Source organism: Herpailurus yagouaroundi, unplaced genomic scaffold (assembly GCF_014898765.1).
Source record: "Herpailurus yagouaroundi ecotype Mexico unplaced genomic scaffold, PumYag 203, whole genome shotgun sequence".
Lineage (NCBI taxonomy): Eukaryota > Metazoa > Chordata > Mammalia > Carnivora > Felidae > Herpailurus > Herpailurus yagouaroundi.
In genome coordinates, this window is record NW_024412434.1 from 29,194,537 (window position 1) to 29,213,493 (window position 18,957).

Here is an 18,957-nt window from a genome sequence, read left to right on the forward strand (position 1 = left end):
TTTGCAAATGGTATGATCTTATATGCAGAAAACTTTAAAATTCCACCAAAAAAAAAGAAAAAAACCCACCAACTCTGTTAGAATTACTACATGAATTCAGTAAAGTAGCAGGATACAAGGTCAACATACAAAAATCAGTTGCATCAAAAGTAATAACATACTTAGGAGTATTTTATTATTACACTTATACCAAGGAGCTGAAAGACCTATATAATGAAAACTACAAAATATTGCTGAAAGAAATGAAACAAAATACAAATAAACGGAAACACATCCCATGTTCATGGATTGAAAGACATGTCAATACTACCCAAAGCGATCTACAGATTGAATGCAATTCCTATCAAAATCCCAATGATGTCTTTTGCAAAAAGAGAAAAACCCATCCTAAAATTCATATGGAATCTCAAATTATCCCAAATAGCCAAAACAATCTTGAAAACAAAGCTTGGAGGACCCATACTTCCTGATATCAAAACTTACTACAAAGCTACAGTAATCACAACAGTGTGGTATTGGCATTAAGAGAGACATACAAATGAATGAAATAGACAGCCCAGAAATGAACACCATATATATGGCAAAATGATTTTTGACAAGGATGCCAAGACCATTCAATTGGGAAAGGACAGTCTTTTTAAAAAATGGTGCTAGGGAAACTGGACATCCTACATGCAAAGTAAAGAAGTTGGAACCTTACAGAACATCATATGCAAAAATGAACACAAAATGGATAAAAGACCTAAGTATAAGACATAAAATAATAAAACTCTTAGAAGAAAACATAGGACAAAGCTTCATGATATTGGATTTGGTAGTGATTTCCTGAATATGACACCAAAGGCATAGGAAACAACAACAACAAAAATAAACAAGTTGTACTTCATGAAAATTTTACAATTTTGTGCATCAAAAGACCCTATCCACAGAGTAAAAATCAAACCACAGAATGAGAGGAAATATTTGCAAGTTGTATATCTGATAAAGGATTAATTTCCAGAATATATAGAGTACTCCTAAAATTCAACAATAAGAAAACAAACGGCCCGATGCAAAAATGGGCAAAGAACTGGATTAAATATTTCTCCAAAGAAGATACAAAAGATGTGCAGTAAACACATGAAAATATTCTCAACAGCACTAATCACTAAGGAGATGAAACCAAAACTTCAGTGAGATACATCTTCTACCATGAAGATGAAAAAACAAGAGCATGTAGAGAAAAGGAACCCTGTGCATTGTTGTTGGGAATGTAAAATGGCATAGTCATTGTGGAAAACAGTATAGCAGACCCTCAAACATTAAAAATAGAGGGGCGCCTGGGTGGCGCAGTCGGTTAGGCGTCCAACTTCAGCCGGGTCACGATCTCGCGGTCCGTGAGTTCGAGCCCCGCGTCGGGCTCTGGGCTGATGGCTCAGAGCCTGGAGCCTGTTTCCGATTCTGTGTCTCCCTCTCTCTCTGCCCCTCCCCCGTTCATGCTCTGTCTCTCTCTGTCCCAAAAAAATAAATAAACGTTAAAAAAAAAATTTAAAAATAGAATTACCATATGATCGAGAAATTCCACCTCTGGGTATCCACCCCAAAGACTTGAAAGTCGGGTCTCAGAGAGGCATTTGTACATCCACGTTCATAGCAGCCTATTCACAATAGCTAAAACATGTTATCAACCCAAGTGTCCATCAACAAATGAATTATAGATAATCAAAATATGGTATGTACATACCAATGGAATATTATCCAGCGTTAAAAAGAAAGGAAACTGTGTAATGTACCACAATATGGACTGTGCTAAGGACAATATGCTAAAGTAAAATAAGCCAGCTACAAAAAGATAAATACAATTTTGTGCAAGATGTCTTTGCAGCCCCCCCAAAATGGACTGGTCTTGAAAGTAACTGTATGTGTGGTGTTTGGAGCGAGGTAGGGGTTCTTAGACTCTCCTTCCCTTCCAAAGTTTCAGAATCACCCATGGGAGGGGTCATGAGTCCTCCACAGGCTGAGAGCTTGACTCTGCGATCTCACAAGTTTCTCCAGGCCGAGGACAACGATGCTGTCAGCATCAAAAAGCAAACTTTGCTTAAGGAAAAAAGGGGTAGGTGAGGAAAAACCAGCTAAATCCAGTCTTTGCCTAGCCATTCCCTCTGGGGACTTCTTATCTCTCGTGTCCTGATTTATGGCATCACTGATTCATGGCTGAATGGAGACTTTCCAGCCACCAATAATGTAATATTACCTGGGACATCCAAAGTTCCATGGTCAACTCAGGCTCCCTCAGAAGGAGGGAACATTTTATCATAGAGCAGAGTCTAGTATTTTTATTAGACTATCCCTTCCGGTCTACTGTTAAATATTTCTAGAGTGGAGTGTTTTATGATCATTCCTCCCCATTCCACCCCACCCTCCATCTCTAAGTATTTTTCCATCTTTGTTAACATACAGCAAAGCACTACAAACACAGATTTAAGATTTTGGTAGCATGGAGCTAAACCCACGGTACTACCAAGCTAAACACACACACACACACACACACACACACACACACACACACACGTGCATGGGGAGTAGGTACATTTTTTTAAATAAGTAGAATGCATTTATTGTTTTCCTTCTAGAATTCATAACCTGCTGCACGAGTAGCCCAGGAACTGCTGTGGGGGCAGGGAGGAATTGTAGCAATGCCATCAGTGGGATTTGACCCTGGATTAGTTGGGAGTTTCCAGTGTGCTTCATGTCCCCAGTGCTGGTTTAGGCAACGTGTTTAATAAATGTAGAGACAGCACCAACAAGCCCATGTTGGTGGGCTGGCAAAGTGCATCACTTCCCTGTTCTCAGAACCCTATAATCTAGGCCACCCAACTCAAGATATTCATACTTCCGTGTATGCAATTCCTCTCATGGGGTAAACTGTAGCATGGTGTGTAGATGCAGAGAGGACACAGCCAGACTGCCCAGGTTCCGGGAGTAGGTACATTTTTTAAATGGGGGTGGAGGGATTGGGTCCAATTAAAAACTGCTAGAAGGGAAATTCAGAAGAGCACATCAGGAAGAACCTGTGAAAGAAACCTTCACTGATGCAATCAACACCATAGGTTGAGACAACTTCAAGAGAAACTTTAAATGCCTGCAAGAAAGTAACTTGTGGTGATGCCAAGAGACCCTGCACCATATAGCATGGTTCTTGGATGAGCAGTATCACCATCACCTGGATATTGCTAGAAATACAGATTCTGCAGCCCTGCCCCAGACCTACGACTCAGGAGCTCTGGGAGGACAGGCCAGCACTCTGGGTTTTAATAAGCCCTCCAGGTGGCTCTACTGTATGCTCACATTTAGGAATCACTGACAGAGAGGGCCCAGGATGAAAAGGACGACAGTAAGGAACAGAGCTGATGTAGCAGAATGAAGACTCCAACACGGCAACGATGAACCTATACAACCCACCAAAGCCACAGTCAAAATACTGAACGTGGAAAGAGTGGAAACACTACTCTTAGGCCCTGGAAATGGAATGAGGAACTCTAAAAGGTGTGACTAAGGGACAAGAGAAGAGGGAAAGGCAGCACTGTGAAAACCACAAGGAGGGAAATACGTAAAGAACATTTTCCTGACCAGATTATAATCTCGGCCTGAGTTGTCGAGGGCTCTTAGAGTTTCCTTCCAGAGCAATCCTCAAAGAAAGGGACCCGGGTGACATTCGCCAACTGGATTTTGTTTGGTTACTTACTTTGCTTATTTTTTACCTTATTTATTCGGATGCAATCTCAAACTTAATAGTAAAACTGCAAGAACAGGAAAAAAAGACCTTCTGAATACCCTTTACCCAGATTCACCAACTGTTTACATTCTGCCCCATGTGCCTTATCATCCCTATCTATATATTTATTACGTATGTGTGTTTTCCTCTGAAGTATTTGAAAGTAAGTTGGAGACACTATGCCCCTTTATGCCTAAATACTTCAATATATATTTCCTAAGAATACATCCTCTTACATGCCTTCCTAAAATATAACACTCTCACATAATCACAAAACACTTATCAAAAATCAGGAAGTTTAACCTGGACACAATATTATTATCTAATATTCAGGGCATGTTCAAATTTTGTCAGTTGTCCCAATAATGCCCTTGTTAGCCATTTTCTCCCTGATTCCGAATCTAATCCAGGACCACATGTTACATTTTGTTGCCATGTCCCCTTAGCCTCTTGCAGTCTGTAACATTTCCTTTGCCTTTCTCTATCCTTCTTGATCTCGAATATAGGCCAAGTGTTTTTTAGAATGTCCCTCAATTTAGGTTCAACTAGTGTTTCCTCATGATGAGATTCAGATTATGGATCTGGGGGAGAAATACCACAGGTGTGATGTTGTGTCCTTCTCAGTGAACTGTATCAGGAGGCACATGAACTTGATTTGTCCCAGGATTGGTGATTGTGCCACAGGCTAACTGGTCACCATGCAGGGAGGAGATTTGAGGAATGCGTGTCCCACTTAGCTAAACTGACACAGTGGAATCCGCCACACTATATAAATGTCCTGTCCATTATCAAACTTCGATCCGCTCATTCTAGCATTGTTTCTTCCCTTATGCCATCATTCTTTCTCTATTATTTAGAATTATACCTTAGGGAGGGCTTTCTCTTCTCCCTCTGCTCACTTATTTATTCATTTATTTGTTTATATTAGTTCAGACTTACAGAGTTTTGTTTTATGTTGTTCCATAATCTGTCATAATTACTGTCTTTGTTTTGATACTCAAATGGTCCTGTGTGTGGCCAGTGATAGCCAGTTCAGCCTTCACCCTATATCCTTTTGATATGTCACCATCATTCTTTGAGTATCTCCTTACTTTCTGGTACAAGGTATTCCAGGCTCCTCTGGCATGCCTTCCCCATCCTAGCCCTGGGATCAGCCTTTTCCTCAAGTAGCCATGGTTTCTTCTGATGGAGACCAAGATCTGGGCACCAAGTACATTCAGTGCTGATACGTCATTGCTTCTAAGCATTGTAAGAGGACAGAGCTGGAACACGCACAGACACACAAACACACACACATCTGCACATGCACATTCCCATGTACAGACACACGTACACATGCATGAACACACACACACACACACACACACACACACACACACACACACAATGGTTACGTTCTGATATCGCTGGTCCCAATTCTCTTTAACATCATAGGGCACTTTCTAGTCATCCTCTCCCCCCCTTTCCATAGTTGTAACTTCTTCTTCCAACAGTGGGAAACCTGGGCTGTGTTTGTCTTTCTCATTGATGATGACTGGTTCCCAGAGGCTATCAAGAAGAAAAGAGCATTGACGGTGCCTTTAGACCTTTGCCCTCTGATTTAACAGCATCGATGAGTTTTCAAGGAAAATCTGTAGAGGCTATAAACTTGTCACTGTTTACTCAGTGTCTGTCCTGGTTTACTTTTCCTTTCAAAGAAGTGGCTCTCAACTGTGTGCATGGCACGTTTCCTGTGAACCCTGTCCTAGTTGCTGTGTCAGATTCATTGCTGCAAAACTGAATACACCTGCAATAACACCGGCATTTGGCAGAAGGGGTGTATTGAGCTGAGAGGGGTACTATCTGGCATGAATCTAAGATAAGGGGAATAAGTCAAGCGATTACAGAGAAGACTGCATATTTTTTGAAATCTGTAAGAATTCTGAGTTCACATAGACTCAATAAACTGCCCACACACATAGCAGCCAGCTCCAAGGGGCCATGAAATGAGTCACACTTTAGCACTGATGCCCTTCTACCGTAGCATCAATTCTTTATAACTCTTGCTGATATGGTCACCAATGCCTTGACCTTCTAAATCCCCCTCAGTGACAGGTCACAGATGTTTCATTTCAAAGCGTGCCACAAATGCTAAAAGTTGAAAACCACCATTCTAAATGGAGGAGAATATTTTAGGACTTAGAAGATGTAGAACAATCTGCCGAGAAAAATATCAAATGTGGAAACCACACAGAAAACAGCAGAGACTGAAAAAAAAGATGACAGACAGAAGATCAATAGATTCAGAACATTACTTGAACTTAAAAATGGAACGTGAGGACTATCTGGTGAATACAAATGTTCTGGGAGGGATTCAGGAGAAGAAGATACAATCCAAAGACCAGATGGGAGAGAGAGAGAAGACAGGGGATGGTAAAGGAAGTAAATCTAAGCAGACAGATTTCTTCTCTCCTATTAATTTTGTGTATAGAAATTAGTAAGAAAATAGTATTTTTAGGAAACTGATACGTCTAAATCAAGATTATCTTATGACCTCACTGAAAAGGAAAAGAAAATGTTTGAGTCCGCTCTAGAAGCCACGTAAATGAAGAGGGAGCATTGAGGCTACCAGCATGGAGTGGTAAAGAACAGCACAGATGTATCTTATATTGTACAAAATCTAAGACTAGATTATCGGTGGGGCTTTAAAAGTCAGTGGCTGGATTAAGAACAAAAATCAAACAATCATTTCCTCTCCTGAGACTAGGAAGACTACAGTAAGGCCTGGGCTTTACTGATCCATGGGGCTGTCATAGCTCAGGTGGGCTCAGGTATGAGGCATGCTGGAGCCTCAGCCGGGAGAGCCTACTTCCTGAAGGAGGAAGGGAGAACCCAACAGCTCACCCACTGGCAGGCTGGTCTACCTGCAGGCTGCCAGGCATTTACAGCAGACTGTTCTGACCACATTCTGAATTCGGAGGGGGATCCCTCTGACTCTAATGTGTAAAGAAGCCCAGCTGGCCGGTGGGATATGGCATAAGGGGCCTGGGCTGTGAGTTCATGTCCTGGCAAACCTAAGTGAGCAGCTGGGGAGTGTGGCCATCCAGGGGTTGCTCTCTGCAGGAAAACACAAGCAAGACTTGGGCAGAGGAATCAGGGGGCTAGTCCTGAAAGCTAGGGTTCCTAGGAAGAGACAGGCCAGCCCACAGGAAGCAGGTGAAAAGGAAGGAGAAAGCTGCCATTTGGGGGCCCGTGGCTACCAAAGCGGACCCCAGATCCTGCCCAACCAAAAGAAGTCTCAGATTGCAGGAAAGCAAACACAGACACTATTTGGGTAAATCAAACTAGACTGGCTTATTTGAAGGATGCAGAAGGAAACCAGCACCACTCACAATGCCCAGGTTAAGATCAGAGAGTCATTACATTTTCTGGGACGGGTGGGGATTCACATTCCAGAATCCAGAATCCTCACTATGACATGGAGAGCTACAGAAGATGGTTACATTTTCCATATTCTGTCCCCCTCAGACCTTGCACCAAAGTCTACTGTGGACAGGTGACTGAACTCACCTCGTCCGTTTGGGATTTGGGCCATTTACAGTATTTTCAAGTAGTTAAATCATCAGACTTGCAGACTAGAACTGTGTGTTCCCGGGATATATCCAGATATGGGGATCAAGAACTTCAGTAGGTATCACGCCCTCAAGTCATTAGACCAGGTCTGGAGCTTACCCTGCAGATCTACTGAGCACCTCTCTGTAGAGGTGCCACAAAAATGAAGTCAATGTACATGGTCGGGCAAGTCCCAGGACATGGGGTTTAACCAGTAAGTTTCATACCGAAGAAAATCTTAGGGTCTAAATCTTGCTCAAATCTTTCAACTTCTAATTAGAAAGGGTGGGGGGCATTTTCAACACTGTAGCACAGATTGGAGAAAACTTGAATCGGTCTAGCTCTGGCTCTTACCTTCTTTTGGTACCATTCTTCTGACAAAAGGTATGTTAGTTTTCACTGGGCATGCACTTCGTCACACCCACAGTCTGCTGGGAGTGACTGGTGGGTTGTCTCCCAAAAGAGGGCCCAGAATCCTCCCAATGGTTTTGCAAAACCTCTTGGCTTCAATTTTACCTCAAGCTGCCTTAACTGGCTCAGAGAAAGCCAAAAATACCTAATTCTAGAATCTTCTGCATTTCTCACATTTATTTCACAGGCAACATCTTACAATAGAAGCAGTGAACACTCACACTTGGCATGATTTACCCCTCTCTTGCCCTAGATTCAACTGAGGTCTGAGTTCCTATGGCAGGGTACCCCAAAATCACTCACCCCAACTTATTTCATTATGAAGAATTTCATGTATTTTAAACAGTATGTAACATTTGGGCACAACTAATATTCTGCCAGCCCTCATCAGTGTGGCCTTCCATCTGTGGCCAGTGGCCAGCCGCCCGGCCCCCATGATTGCCCGCACCCATACCAATTGGTCAGCATCTCGGCACTGGTTATTTATTAACTATTTCAATTTTCACCCTGGCATAGATGTAATCTATGAAAAGGAAAAACATCCATTTACAAAACAGCTGAAGAAACAGACCATTCCAAAAACTTTCAAAAGCATTTTTAACAGGTAAAACATTTGTACTACTAAAAATTCAGAAAGTATGGAAAGGAAAAAAGTGAGAAGCTATGATAAGGCATTCAGTAAAAAGTCTCCCACTCCCAGCGTGTCCTCAGCTGTCTCTCCTCCAGTGTTAATAGTCTTTTGCATCTTTTCAGAGATTTTATGTACAGACAAAAAATTGTGGATAGGTACCATTTCTTCTTTTTTCACCGATGGCAGCAAATGACACATGGGGTTCTGTTCGTCTTCTTCCTAATGTAACAGTGTATCTGGGAGATCTTTCCACTTCAGTGATAAAGAGCACCCTTTCGTCTGTTACAGAGGTCTGACTAGCACTTCTTCCAGGAGTAGCTGTACTGTAAGTTACTAAATTAGTCTCCTGCTGACCACATGCGAGGTAATTCACACAGATACTGGCTACTATAATCAATAACTCTGTACATACTCACTTCATAAATATGCCAGCATGTCTGTCGGGAAAATTCTTAGAAGCGAAATCGCTGGGGTAAAGGGCATGTGCATAATGAATGTCATTCTCTGAACAGGTGTTTCTTGAACACCTTCTCTTGCCAGTTACTGTACTAGGCTCAGGGAGGGTGGTGTCGGGCAAAACAGATGTGGCCCCCACCCTCTAGAGCTCGCAGCGCACATTAGGAGACAGACAGACAGACATTATAACATCTCAGTGTCTTCCATACATCCCTGAAGGCAGCTGACTGCGCAGGGAAAGAACACGGAACTATGGGACCTGGCTGCTTTGAGGGGGGAGCGGCAGGGAGGGAAGGCTTTCCTGAGAAAGTCATGTTCAAGTTAGGGAGGATGGCAGGAGATGGGCTGGGGAGAGCGGTAGGCATGGTGAGTGGCCGAGGGTGGGGGGGACCGAAGGCCAGTGTGGCCGGGGGTGGGGGGCAGGGGGAGAGTAGCTAGGGAGGAGGTGGGGCCCCATCCAGCAGAGCCTTGAAGACTTCTTGAGGATGTGAGTTTTTATCCTAAGAGCAGCGGGCAACCAGGAAGGAGTGAAGCCATCATATGCATTTCTGAAGATACCGGGCTGTGTTACAGAAACGGATGAAAGGCTTTCAGGGAGAACAAGCAGGGAGAGCATCCCAGGGCTGTTCCTGTTTTCAGGCAAGAGAGCTCAGAGGCCCAGGCTGCGTGGGCCGGGAAGACCAATAGCAAGGGGAGGGCAGGGAGAAGGGTTTCCACTGATGACTCCCCAGTCCCGAGCCATGCTGGATGGCGAGCGCCTAAGGCAAGGCTCCTGGGAGGCCTCCAAACGATGAGAGCCCTTACTGAACGTTTTCCACATGCTTGGAATGTGGGGTGGATCCTAAGGGGCCCCCAGGAGAGCCAGTCCCTGGCTCGAAGGTGCTGAGTGCCACCCAAGTGACCCTGGGGAGCTCCTCTGAGCCAGCTGAAAGGTGGTCACCTCTCCTCTCTTGTCTGCACCTTTGCAGGCGTCACGTGCCCTCCTCCCACATCTGTGGAACATGCAGACATCCGGGTCAAGAGTTACAAACTGAACTCCACCGAGCGGTATACCTGTAACACTGGCTTCAAGCGGAAAGCCGGGACGTCCACCCTGACAGAGTGCGTGCTCAACAAGACCACGAACACTGCCCACTGGACAATTCCCAATCTCAAGTGCATCAGTAAGTACATGGCCCTGCGCTGTCTCTCTGTCCCCCTCGCCAAGACCGTACAGAGAACGGAAGGCAGTGTGGAAGGCTGCGGTAGCCCATCTCTTGGGGGAGGGGGACAAGACGTTTGTGTGGAAGTCTGAGGCTAACTGAACCGTTGGACCTCTAAACAACACCTCTGGGGGTGGGAAATGTACAGGATTTAGGGTCACACGATTCTGAGTTCCAACCCTGGCTCGGCCCCACACCACCCTGAGCAAGGGCCTTCCTATCTTGGAACTTCGTTCATCCTCTAGAAAATGAACCTGAGGTCAACATTGCGGGTTGTAGCAATGTTAAGTGAGCCCTGATCAACATTCACTACAGCCACACCTCATTCTGTTGCGCTCTGCGGTGTTGCACTTTACACATAATTGTGTGTTTTGTTTTGCTTTGTTTTGTTTTTATGAACTGAAGGTTTGTGGCAATCCTGCCTCAAGCGAGTCAGTCTGTCGATGCCATTTTTCCAACAGTAGTTGCCCACTTTGTGTCTCTAGGTCACAGTTTGATAATTCTTGATGTATTTCAAACTTTCTCATATTTGTTGTGGTGATCTGGGATCAACAGTCTTTGGTGTTCCTACTGTAATTGCTTTGGGGTGCCACAACCCACACCCATGTAAGGCAGTTAACTTCATCAGCCGATGTTGTGTATGTATCGTGAGTGCTCCATCGACTGACTCCTACCTCATCTCTCCCCCTCCTCGGACCTCCCTGTTGCCGGAGACTGAACAATATGGAAATTAAGCCAATTAATAACCCTACAATGGCCTCTAAGTGTTCACGTGAAAGTAAGAATCACATCTCTTCTCAAATCAAAAACTAGGAATAAATAAGCTTAGTGAAAAAAAAGCATGTCAAAAGTCAAGACAGGCCAAAAGCTGGGACCCTTGTGCCCAACAGTTGGCTAAGTTGTGAATGCAAAGGAAAAGACCTTGAAGGAAACTGAAAGTGCTACTCCGGAGAACACATGAGTGTTTCTTTCTGGAGAAAGTGTGAGTGGTCTGGATAGAAGGTCAAACCAGCCACAACATTCCCCTAAGCCAGAGCCTCACCCAGAGCAAGGCCCGACCTCTCTTCAGTTCTATGAAAGCTGACAGGGGTGGGGAAGCTTGAAGCCGGCAGAGGTGGGCTCAAGAGATTTGAGGAAAGGAGTCGTCTCTACAACATAAAAGTGCAGGTGAAGCGAGCAAGTTATCCAGAAGATCTGGCTTATCCAGATGATCAACGCAGATGAAACAGCCTTAGAGTGAGAGAAGACGCCATCCAGGACTTTCATAGCTGGAGAGGAGAAGTCAATGCCTGGCTTCAACGCCTCAAAGGACAGGCTGACTCTCACATGAGGGCCTAATGCAGCTGGTGACTTTGGGTTGAAGCCAATGCTCACTGACCATTCCAAAACTCCTAGCACCCTTCAGAACTATGCTAAATCCGTTCTGCCTGTGCTCTGGAAATGAAACGACAGAGCCTGGATGACAGCACTTCTGTTTACAACATGGTTTACTGAACATTTTTTTAAGTTTATTTATTTATTTTGAGAGAGACAGAAATGAAGAGAGAGCACAAGCAGAGGAGGGGCATAGAGAGAAAGAGAGAGAGAATCCCAAGCAGGCTCTGCAATGTTAGCACAGAGCCTGACGTGAGGCTCGAACTCATGAACTTCAAGATCATGACCTGAGCTAAAACCAAGAGTCAGTCGCTCAACTGACTGAGCCACCCAGGTGCCCCATAGTTTCCTGAATATTTTAAGCCCACTGCTGAGCCCCACTGCTCAAGACGACTCCTCTCAAAATATGACTGCTCATTGACAATGCACCTGGTCACCCAAGAGCTCCGACGGAAATGGATAATGGCATTGTTATTGTTCTCATGCCTGTTAACACAACACCCATGCTGTAGCCCATGGCTCAAGGAGTCATTTCAACTGTCAAGCCTTATTATTTAAGAAATACATTCCATGAGGCTATCGCTGCCATTCCTCTGATGGATCTGGGCAAAGTAAATTGAAAACCTTCTGGAAAGGATTCTCCATTCCAGATGCTATTAAGAACACTCATGATTCGTGGGAAGGAGTCAAAACATCGACATTCACAGGATAACAGGAGTTGGGAGAAGTTGGTTCCAGCCCTCGTGGATGACTGTGAGGGGCTCACGACCTCAGTGGAGGGAGTCACTGCAGATGAGGTGGAAACAGCGAGAAGACCAGAATCAGAAGTGGGGCCTTGAGATAGGACTGAATGGCTGCAATCTCAGGATAAAACTTGAATGGATGAGGAGCTGCTTCCCATGGGTTCCTGAGATGGAATCTATTCCTGCTGAGATGCTGTGAAGATTGTTGAAATGACAACAGAGGATTCAGGATATGACACAAACTCAGTTGTAAAGCAGCAGCAGGTTTGAGAGCATTGACTTCAATTTTGAAAGTTCTACTGTGGGCCAAATGCTATCAAACAGCATCACCTGCTACAGAGAAATCATTTGTGAAAGGAAGGGTCAGTCGCTGCAGCAAACTTCATTGGGGTCTCTTATTTTGTTTTGTTTTGTTTATTTATTTATTTATTTTTAAAAAAAATTTTTTTAACATTTTTATTTATTTTTGAGACAGAGAGAGACAGAGCATGAACGGGGGAGGGGCAGAGAGAGAAGGAGACACAGAATCAGAAGCAGGCTCCAGGCTCTGAGCCATCAGCCCAGAGCCCGACGCGGGGCTCGAACTCACGGACCGCGAGATCGTGACCTGGCTGAAGTCGGACGCTTAACCGACTGCGCCACCCAGGCGCCCCTTGTTTATTTATTTTGAGAGACAGTGAAAGAGAGAGAGTGTGTGCACTCAAGTGGGGGAGGGGCAGAGAGAGAGGGAGAGAGAGAATCCTGAGCAGGCTCCACATAGAACCTGATGCGGGGCTCAAATCCATGGACTGTGAGATCATGATCTGAGCCAAAACAAAGTGTCAGATGCTTAACCAACTGAGCCACCCAGGTGCCCCCACTGGTGTCTTATTTTAAGGAATCGCCACAGCCACCCCAACCTTCAGCAACCACCACCCTGATCAGTCAGCAGCCATCACCATCGAGGGAGGACCCTCCACCAGCAAAAAGATTATGACTCACTGAAAGCTCAAATGATGGTTAGCATTTTTTAGCAGGAAAGCATTTTAAATTAAGGTATGTATATTGATTTTTTTAGGCACAATGTTATTTCCCATTTAATAAACTATAGTGTAAACATAACTTTTCTCAGGTTCAGGTTGTACAGATTGTTGTATTAATCCTCAAATAAGTTTTCTAGGTATGCAGGATGGTTTAGTGTTGATCTGGCTCTATTTCAGGGACAAGAGACGCAAAAAAACTTCCATGCTGTTCCGCCATCTTGGCCCCTCCCTAAACATAACTTTTCTATGCACTGAGAAACGAAAATATTCATCTGACTTGCTCTATTGCCACATTCACTTTATCATGGTGGTCTTGAACTGAACCCACAATATCTCTCTGAGTTATGCCTATATTATTACTATCAGTGCTTTAAGATTATGATAGAATTTGGCTACAGACAAGGGTGTATGCTCACAGCATGCTTGCTTTCCAGAGATCTTTCCCAATTTCTTCCTAGAAGATGGTGTGCAGGGAAATTATTACTGTTCTCTGTTGTTAGCCACCCAGGAGAATGGGGGTACCCACCGAGCAGATTCCCTTAGCCTGGTCACCCATGGCTGGTGTCCAGCCAGCACTCCAGAGCACGTGTGAGGGAAGGTTGTCCGAATCAATTATTTTTAACCGTCCACAACTGGGTAATTTTGCCAGAAGAAGTCAACAACCTTGGAGTGGAAGCCAGTAGGGCTATTTCCAGGACTATTAAGTCCCTTACTTTGGAAACATAAAGATTAGCTCATAGTTTATTGCATATTTGGTGGATATCCAACTGCAAGCTAGATACTTTCTCATATAACATTTGTGAACATTCTCAACTCCTCTCTGGGGAAGGGGACAGAAGGAGTTGTTCTAGAGCAAATTCCCTCTGCTGTAAGAGTCCTTGAAGAGCCAGACTTTCTCATTGAGTGTGCGCTCCTTCCCTCTCCCCCTGCACGTCCGTCTCGCAGACATCAGGGCAAGGAGGAAGCCTTCTGTTTGTTGCAAGGGAATCACTCAGCGGCAGAACATAGTACCACATGGCATCAAATGCCACTCCAATGATGAGCTGGGTGAGGACAGGTACGAGCAATAGCACTGTGGCAAAAACACAGAGGAGACAGCTTACTCTGTCCAGTCCGGGCGCACGCTGGTACCTATAATCCAGGGGCAAAACTAAGGGCTTTCCACTGCAGGGAGAGTGACTGTTTCTTTGAAGTTCCAATCCATTTGGATGAATGAATCCAGGACGGAGAAGGGTTGTAGGCTCTGAACCAGCTGGTGGGGGGTGGGGCGAGAGGAAGGAAGGGGGGAGACCTGGAATTATAGACTTGTAGAACCTACAGACTCGAGCACCCTGAGACTTCACTGGCACAAAGACATCTCACCTTCTGCCACTAACAGCTCCCTCCATTACTTTTCCTAACCTCTTGTGCTTGGGATGCTTTTTTTTTTTTTCCTTACAAAATAACTGAAGCTACTGAGTAGTCATGTATTTTCCCATGTAAAAGACAACATTATAAAACTGAGTTGGTCTCATGAATACCCTTCTACCCAAAAATAAAAGACATTTGATATGTGCTCAACTTTTTGGAAAGCCTAGAAAAATAGTTGGCAGTCTGTTTGCATTTGCATGGGAATGACGATTGGGACACATTGTTTGTTGACTATTTCTTGTGCTTCTGACCTCTCCCAGGAAGCCGGATATCTCCATTTTAAATTTCTGTATGTATTATTTTTTTATTTATAGCCAGTTCTGAAGCAAGTCTCCACCCTCAGGCTCATAAATGCCATGTGGTTATGCTCTCTCTAGGAGACCCCTCCCTGACTCATCTAAAGCCATCCTCTACAGAAATGCCGGCAGGGGTGACCCCAGAGCCAGAGAGCACCTCCCTTTCTGGAAAAGGTAGGGATGTTGGAAACGTTTTAAGGACTCCCATTCTCCACCACCTCTCAGGTCCCCACAAATGTGTCAGATTCTTGAGGCCCTGCTGGAGTCCCACTGCAGACTCCAACAAACAGAACCCACTTTTTATTTGAGTTAAAATTAAATTTTATAGTAGCTTCATTTTCTCTTTTAAATCAAAGGTGCTTGATATCCAGGTTTCATTGGACTTACAATAAAACCTTGGTTTGCGAGCATAATTCGTTCTGGAAACATGCTTGTAATCTAAAGCACTCGTATATCAACGCGAATTTCAAGAACCATTGGCTCAGGTATGATCATGTGATGTTCAGCGTCACGTACAACCTGTATTGCAAGACATCACTGGTTTATGAAGTTAAAATTTATTAGAAATGTTTGCTTGTCTTGTGGAACACTCACAGAACAGGTTACTTGCAATCCAAGGTTTTCCTGTAATTAATAGTGGTTCCAAATCCACTTTTCATATGCCGGATCAGATTTAGTTGCAGATGTATTTCCTCATCAAGTATTGAGGAGGATCTGAGGTTTTGCCTGCCTGGTGTGTTAACCCACCAAAACTTCCTGGGTGCCAGCAGAGAACAGTAGCTCCCCAATTCAGAGACCAAGGACTCCCTTACAGGGCTCAGCAGTCAGCGGGAGCGTGGGCATGTTTTTGTCAATTCCCTCCTCCCTGTGTCCCACGGGGGCAGCAGGGATGGGTCTAGAAGATGCCTGTACATCCAGCAGGCTGCCCCACAGGAGAGGAGGCTGAGTTCAAGCAACTGGAGTCTTTTATAACTGGCCAACCATGTCTGCCCTTTGCTCCAGAGGGAAGTGCCATCTCCACCTTCCGAGATTTCATGAGCATCCTTGAAAAGTTAGTCCTGAGAAAGGGCTGTCAGGGACTCTGCTGACAAGGCATGGGGAAACATGAGGGACCCCTGAAGAATTGTCCCCCAACCATCCCAACTATGACAGCTCTGGTAAAAAGCTGCAAACACCCCGCATTTCCAGGGTCTTTCTTAGGTAATCTTCTATCCCAATTTGCTCAGCACTGTCCTGATGTGTTTTTCTTTTTAAATGTTTATTTTTGAGACAGAGACAGAGCAGGGGAGGGGCAGAGAGAGAGGGAGACACAGAATCTGAAGCAGGCTTCTGGCTCTGACCTGTCAGCACAGAGCCCGATGCAGGGTTCAAACTCATGAACCAAGAGATCATGACCTGAACTGACGAAGTTGGACACTTAACCAAGCCAGGTGCGCCCCGGCACTGTCCTGATGTCAAGAAAATTTGAGACCTTAGCTGCTTGGGACAATGTGCTCTATATCCTGGGAAAGCCTTACTTTACACTTAACTCTTGATGTTTTATGTCTGGTCATCCAGTGGCTTTTCCTGGCCCTTGTCTCCCCCTTTTGGCCCCAGGCATAGTCTCTCTGCTGCCGTTGGCAGCTCTGAGCTAGAACACGGCTTCTTAGCCGTGGATGCACACTGGGATCTCCTTGGAACTCTGGTGGTCTGGGGAGCAGTCTGGGAATTCGGGTTCTAGAAGCTCCCCAGGTGATTCTCAGGGAGCCAAGGCTGAGAACCAATGCTGAAGGGAAGACAGGCCAGAAGGAGGTTTCCTCCTAGTTAGTTAGTTGACTACAAACAAGAGGATATAGTAGAGTACTGGCTACATTTAAGTTTGGGGTAATTCCAAGACCCCTTTGACCCAAGTCATGCCCGGATCACCCACTGACGAGAATAATCAAGGGGCCTCTCCCAGCCTTGCTTCGTGCATCAAACACGTGGTCAGATGAAACTGTGCCATCAAACTCTCAGACATGAGAGTGCAATGGAAGACCCATTTTTCATGGAAAGAGAATAGTGAAGTCTTGCCACCACGCCTCACAGTTTGGGAGCGGCTATATGCCAATTAGCACAGGGAGGGTGAGGACATAAACACCAGGAGGGCTGCCCTCCCTTAGATCGGGGCAAAACCAGGGCACTGTCTTCAAATACTCTAAAACTCGGTCTGGCTGAATCTCAGGCTTCCCCTTATTTCAAAAGTTGTGTGCAAACAACGCAGAAAGGAAACTAAAATCAGCAGCCCAGATATCTTTGGTAAATACAGTCATACTTGTTTTTTGAGATCAGTCTCTCACTGCATCTTCCGAGCCTTCTCTAGTAAACAAGCCAGGAACGACTCGAATCCGTGGGATCTTTAGGTTACGTGCACCATGATAAATAGCTGTAGATCCTCTCGTGTTCTCAAATGTCCCTCGGCCATCCAGATGGAGGAATAGGCTACTCACTGAAGGGATTTCCCCAAAGAGCCCTGGAGGAGGGTGCTGGGCCAGGGCCGGCCCGGGGTGGGCTCACTAGAGCAAGTCTGAAGTCCACTGTCTTCTAGAGCTGCACAGAGACACTCTTCAAAGTATTTATGTTCTCCATATCTTGCACTTTCCTACAGAGCCAGCTTTCACTTCCAAGTCAGACAGCACAGTGGCCACAAAGGCAGCTACTGAGCCAGGCTCCAGGCTGATACCATCAAAGCCTCCGGCTGCGGGAACCACAGGGGTAATCAATAATGAACCCTCCCGAGCCCCAGCTCAGACAACAGCAAAGGCCTTGGAACACACCCCCTCTGCCTCGCAGGAGACGCCAGGTTAGCACTGGCTTTGCATACTTTAGGAGAGGTCAGCAGTCCATGAGATGTGGGTGGAGACTTCGAGTGAGCTGGCTGCCTAGCATCACACCTTGCAATCCAAAGTCCAGGCCACTCAGCAACCCTCCGCCTCCTGCTCTGTGCCACAGCCTCCTTGCTCTGCTCTCTAACCTCTGTGCTCTGCCTTGGCTCGGTCCAGCTGGAAAAGAAAGTCCGTCTCCCAGAGGTGAGAAGGCTCGGCGTACTGACCTGCATGGCAGAGGCTTTGCCGATCTGAATGGTATCTGCCGTCTCCCAATATGGGAGGACGGTGGAAGCTTTCTGCAATCTGGAGTCACAATCTGCGGTATGAAAGAGCCCTTGGTAATCTGCGTCTGCCGCAAAGGCATATCTGATTCTTTGTGGGGGTTTTCTTCGCTACCACAAAATACATTTGACTACATTCCCCATTCTGCACCTTTCATCCCCATGACTTGGTCATCCCATAACTGGAAACCTGTATCTCCCGCCCCCGCTTCACCCACCTGGCCCATGCCCCCCACACTCCTCCCCTCTGGCACCCATCAGTTCGTTCTCTGTATTTATGAGTGTTTCTGCTTTTGTCTGTTTGTTCATTTGTTTTGTTTTTTAGATTCCACATCCAAGTGAAATCGTACGGTATTTGTCTTTCTCTGTTTGACTTATTTCACTTAGCCTGATACTGTCTAGGTCTGTCTGTGTTGTTGCAAATGGCATGACGTCATTGTTTTCTATGGCTGAGTAACATTCCGTTGTGACTATACACACCACATCTTCTTTATCCATTCATCTATTGATGGACACTTGGGCTTGCTTCCATATCTCAGCTGTTGTAAATAGTGCTGCAATAAACATTCGGGTGCATATAACTTTTCAAATTGGTGTTTTTGCTTTCTCTGGGTAAATACCCAATAGAATTACTGGATCATGTGGTAGCTCTTTAATCTTTTGAGGAACCTCCATGCTGTTTTCCACAGTGGCTGCACCAGTTTACATTCCCACCAACAGTGCACAAGTTTCCCTTTTCTCCACATCCTCCCTAACACTTGTTATGTCTTGCCTTTTTGACTCTAGTCATCCTCACGGGTGTAAGGTAATATTTCATTGTGGTTTTTCACTTGCATTTCCGTGACTATCAGTGATGTTGAGTATCCTTTCATGTGCCTGTTGGCCATGTGTATGTCTTCTTTGGAAAAACATCTTTTCAAGTCCTCCGCCCATTTTTAAT

At 45.1% G+C, this 18,957-nt stretch overlaps 1 protein-coding gene across 1 annotated transcript in view; it reads left to right on the plus strand.

The window, feature by feature from the left end:
* IL15RA (interleukin 15 receptor subunit alpha) overlaps positions 1-18,957 on the plus strand; it is a 52,606-nt gene that overhangs the window by 22,356 nt on the left and 11,293 nt on the right. Inside the window, exons 3-5 of the mRNA XM_040450955.1 lie at positions 9,812-10,006; positions 14,972-15,064; positions 17,517-17,711. Of these exons, the coding sequence (XP_040306889.1) occupies positions 9,812-10,006; positions 14,972-15,064; positions 17,517-17,711 (483 nt within the window). The remainder of the gene's footprint in view (positions 1-9,811; positions 10,007-14,971; positions 15,065-17,516; positions 17,712-18,957) is intronic.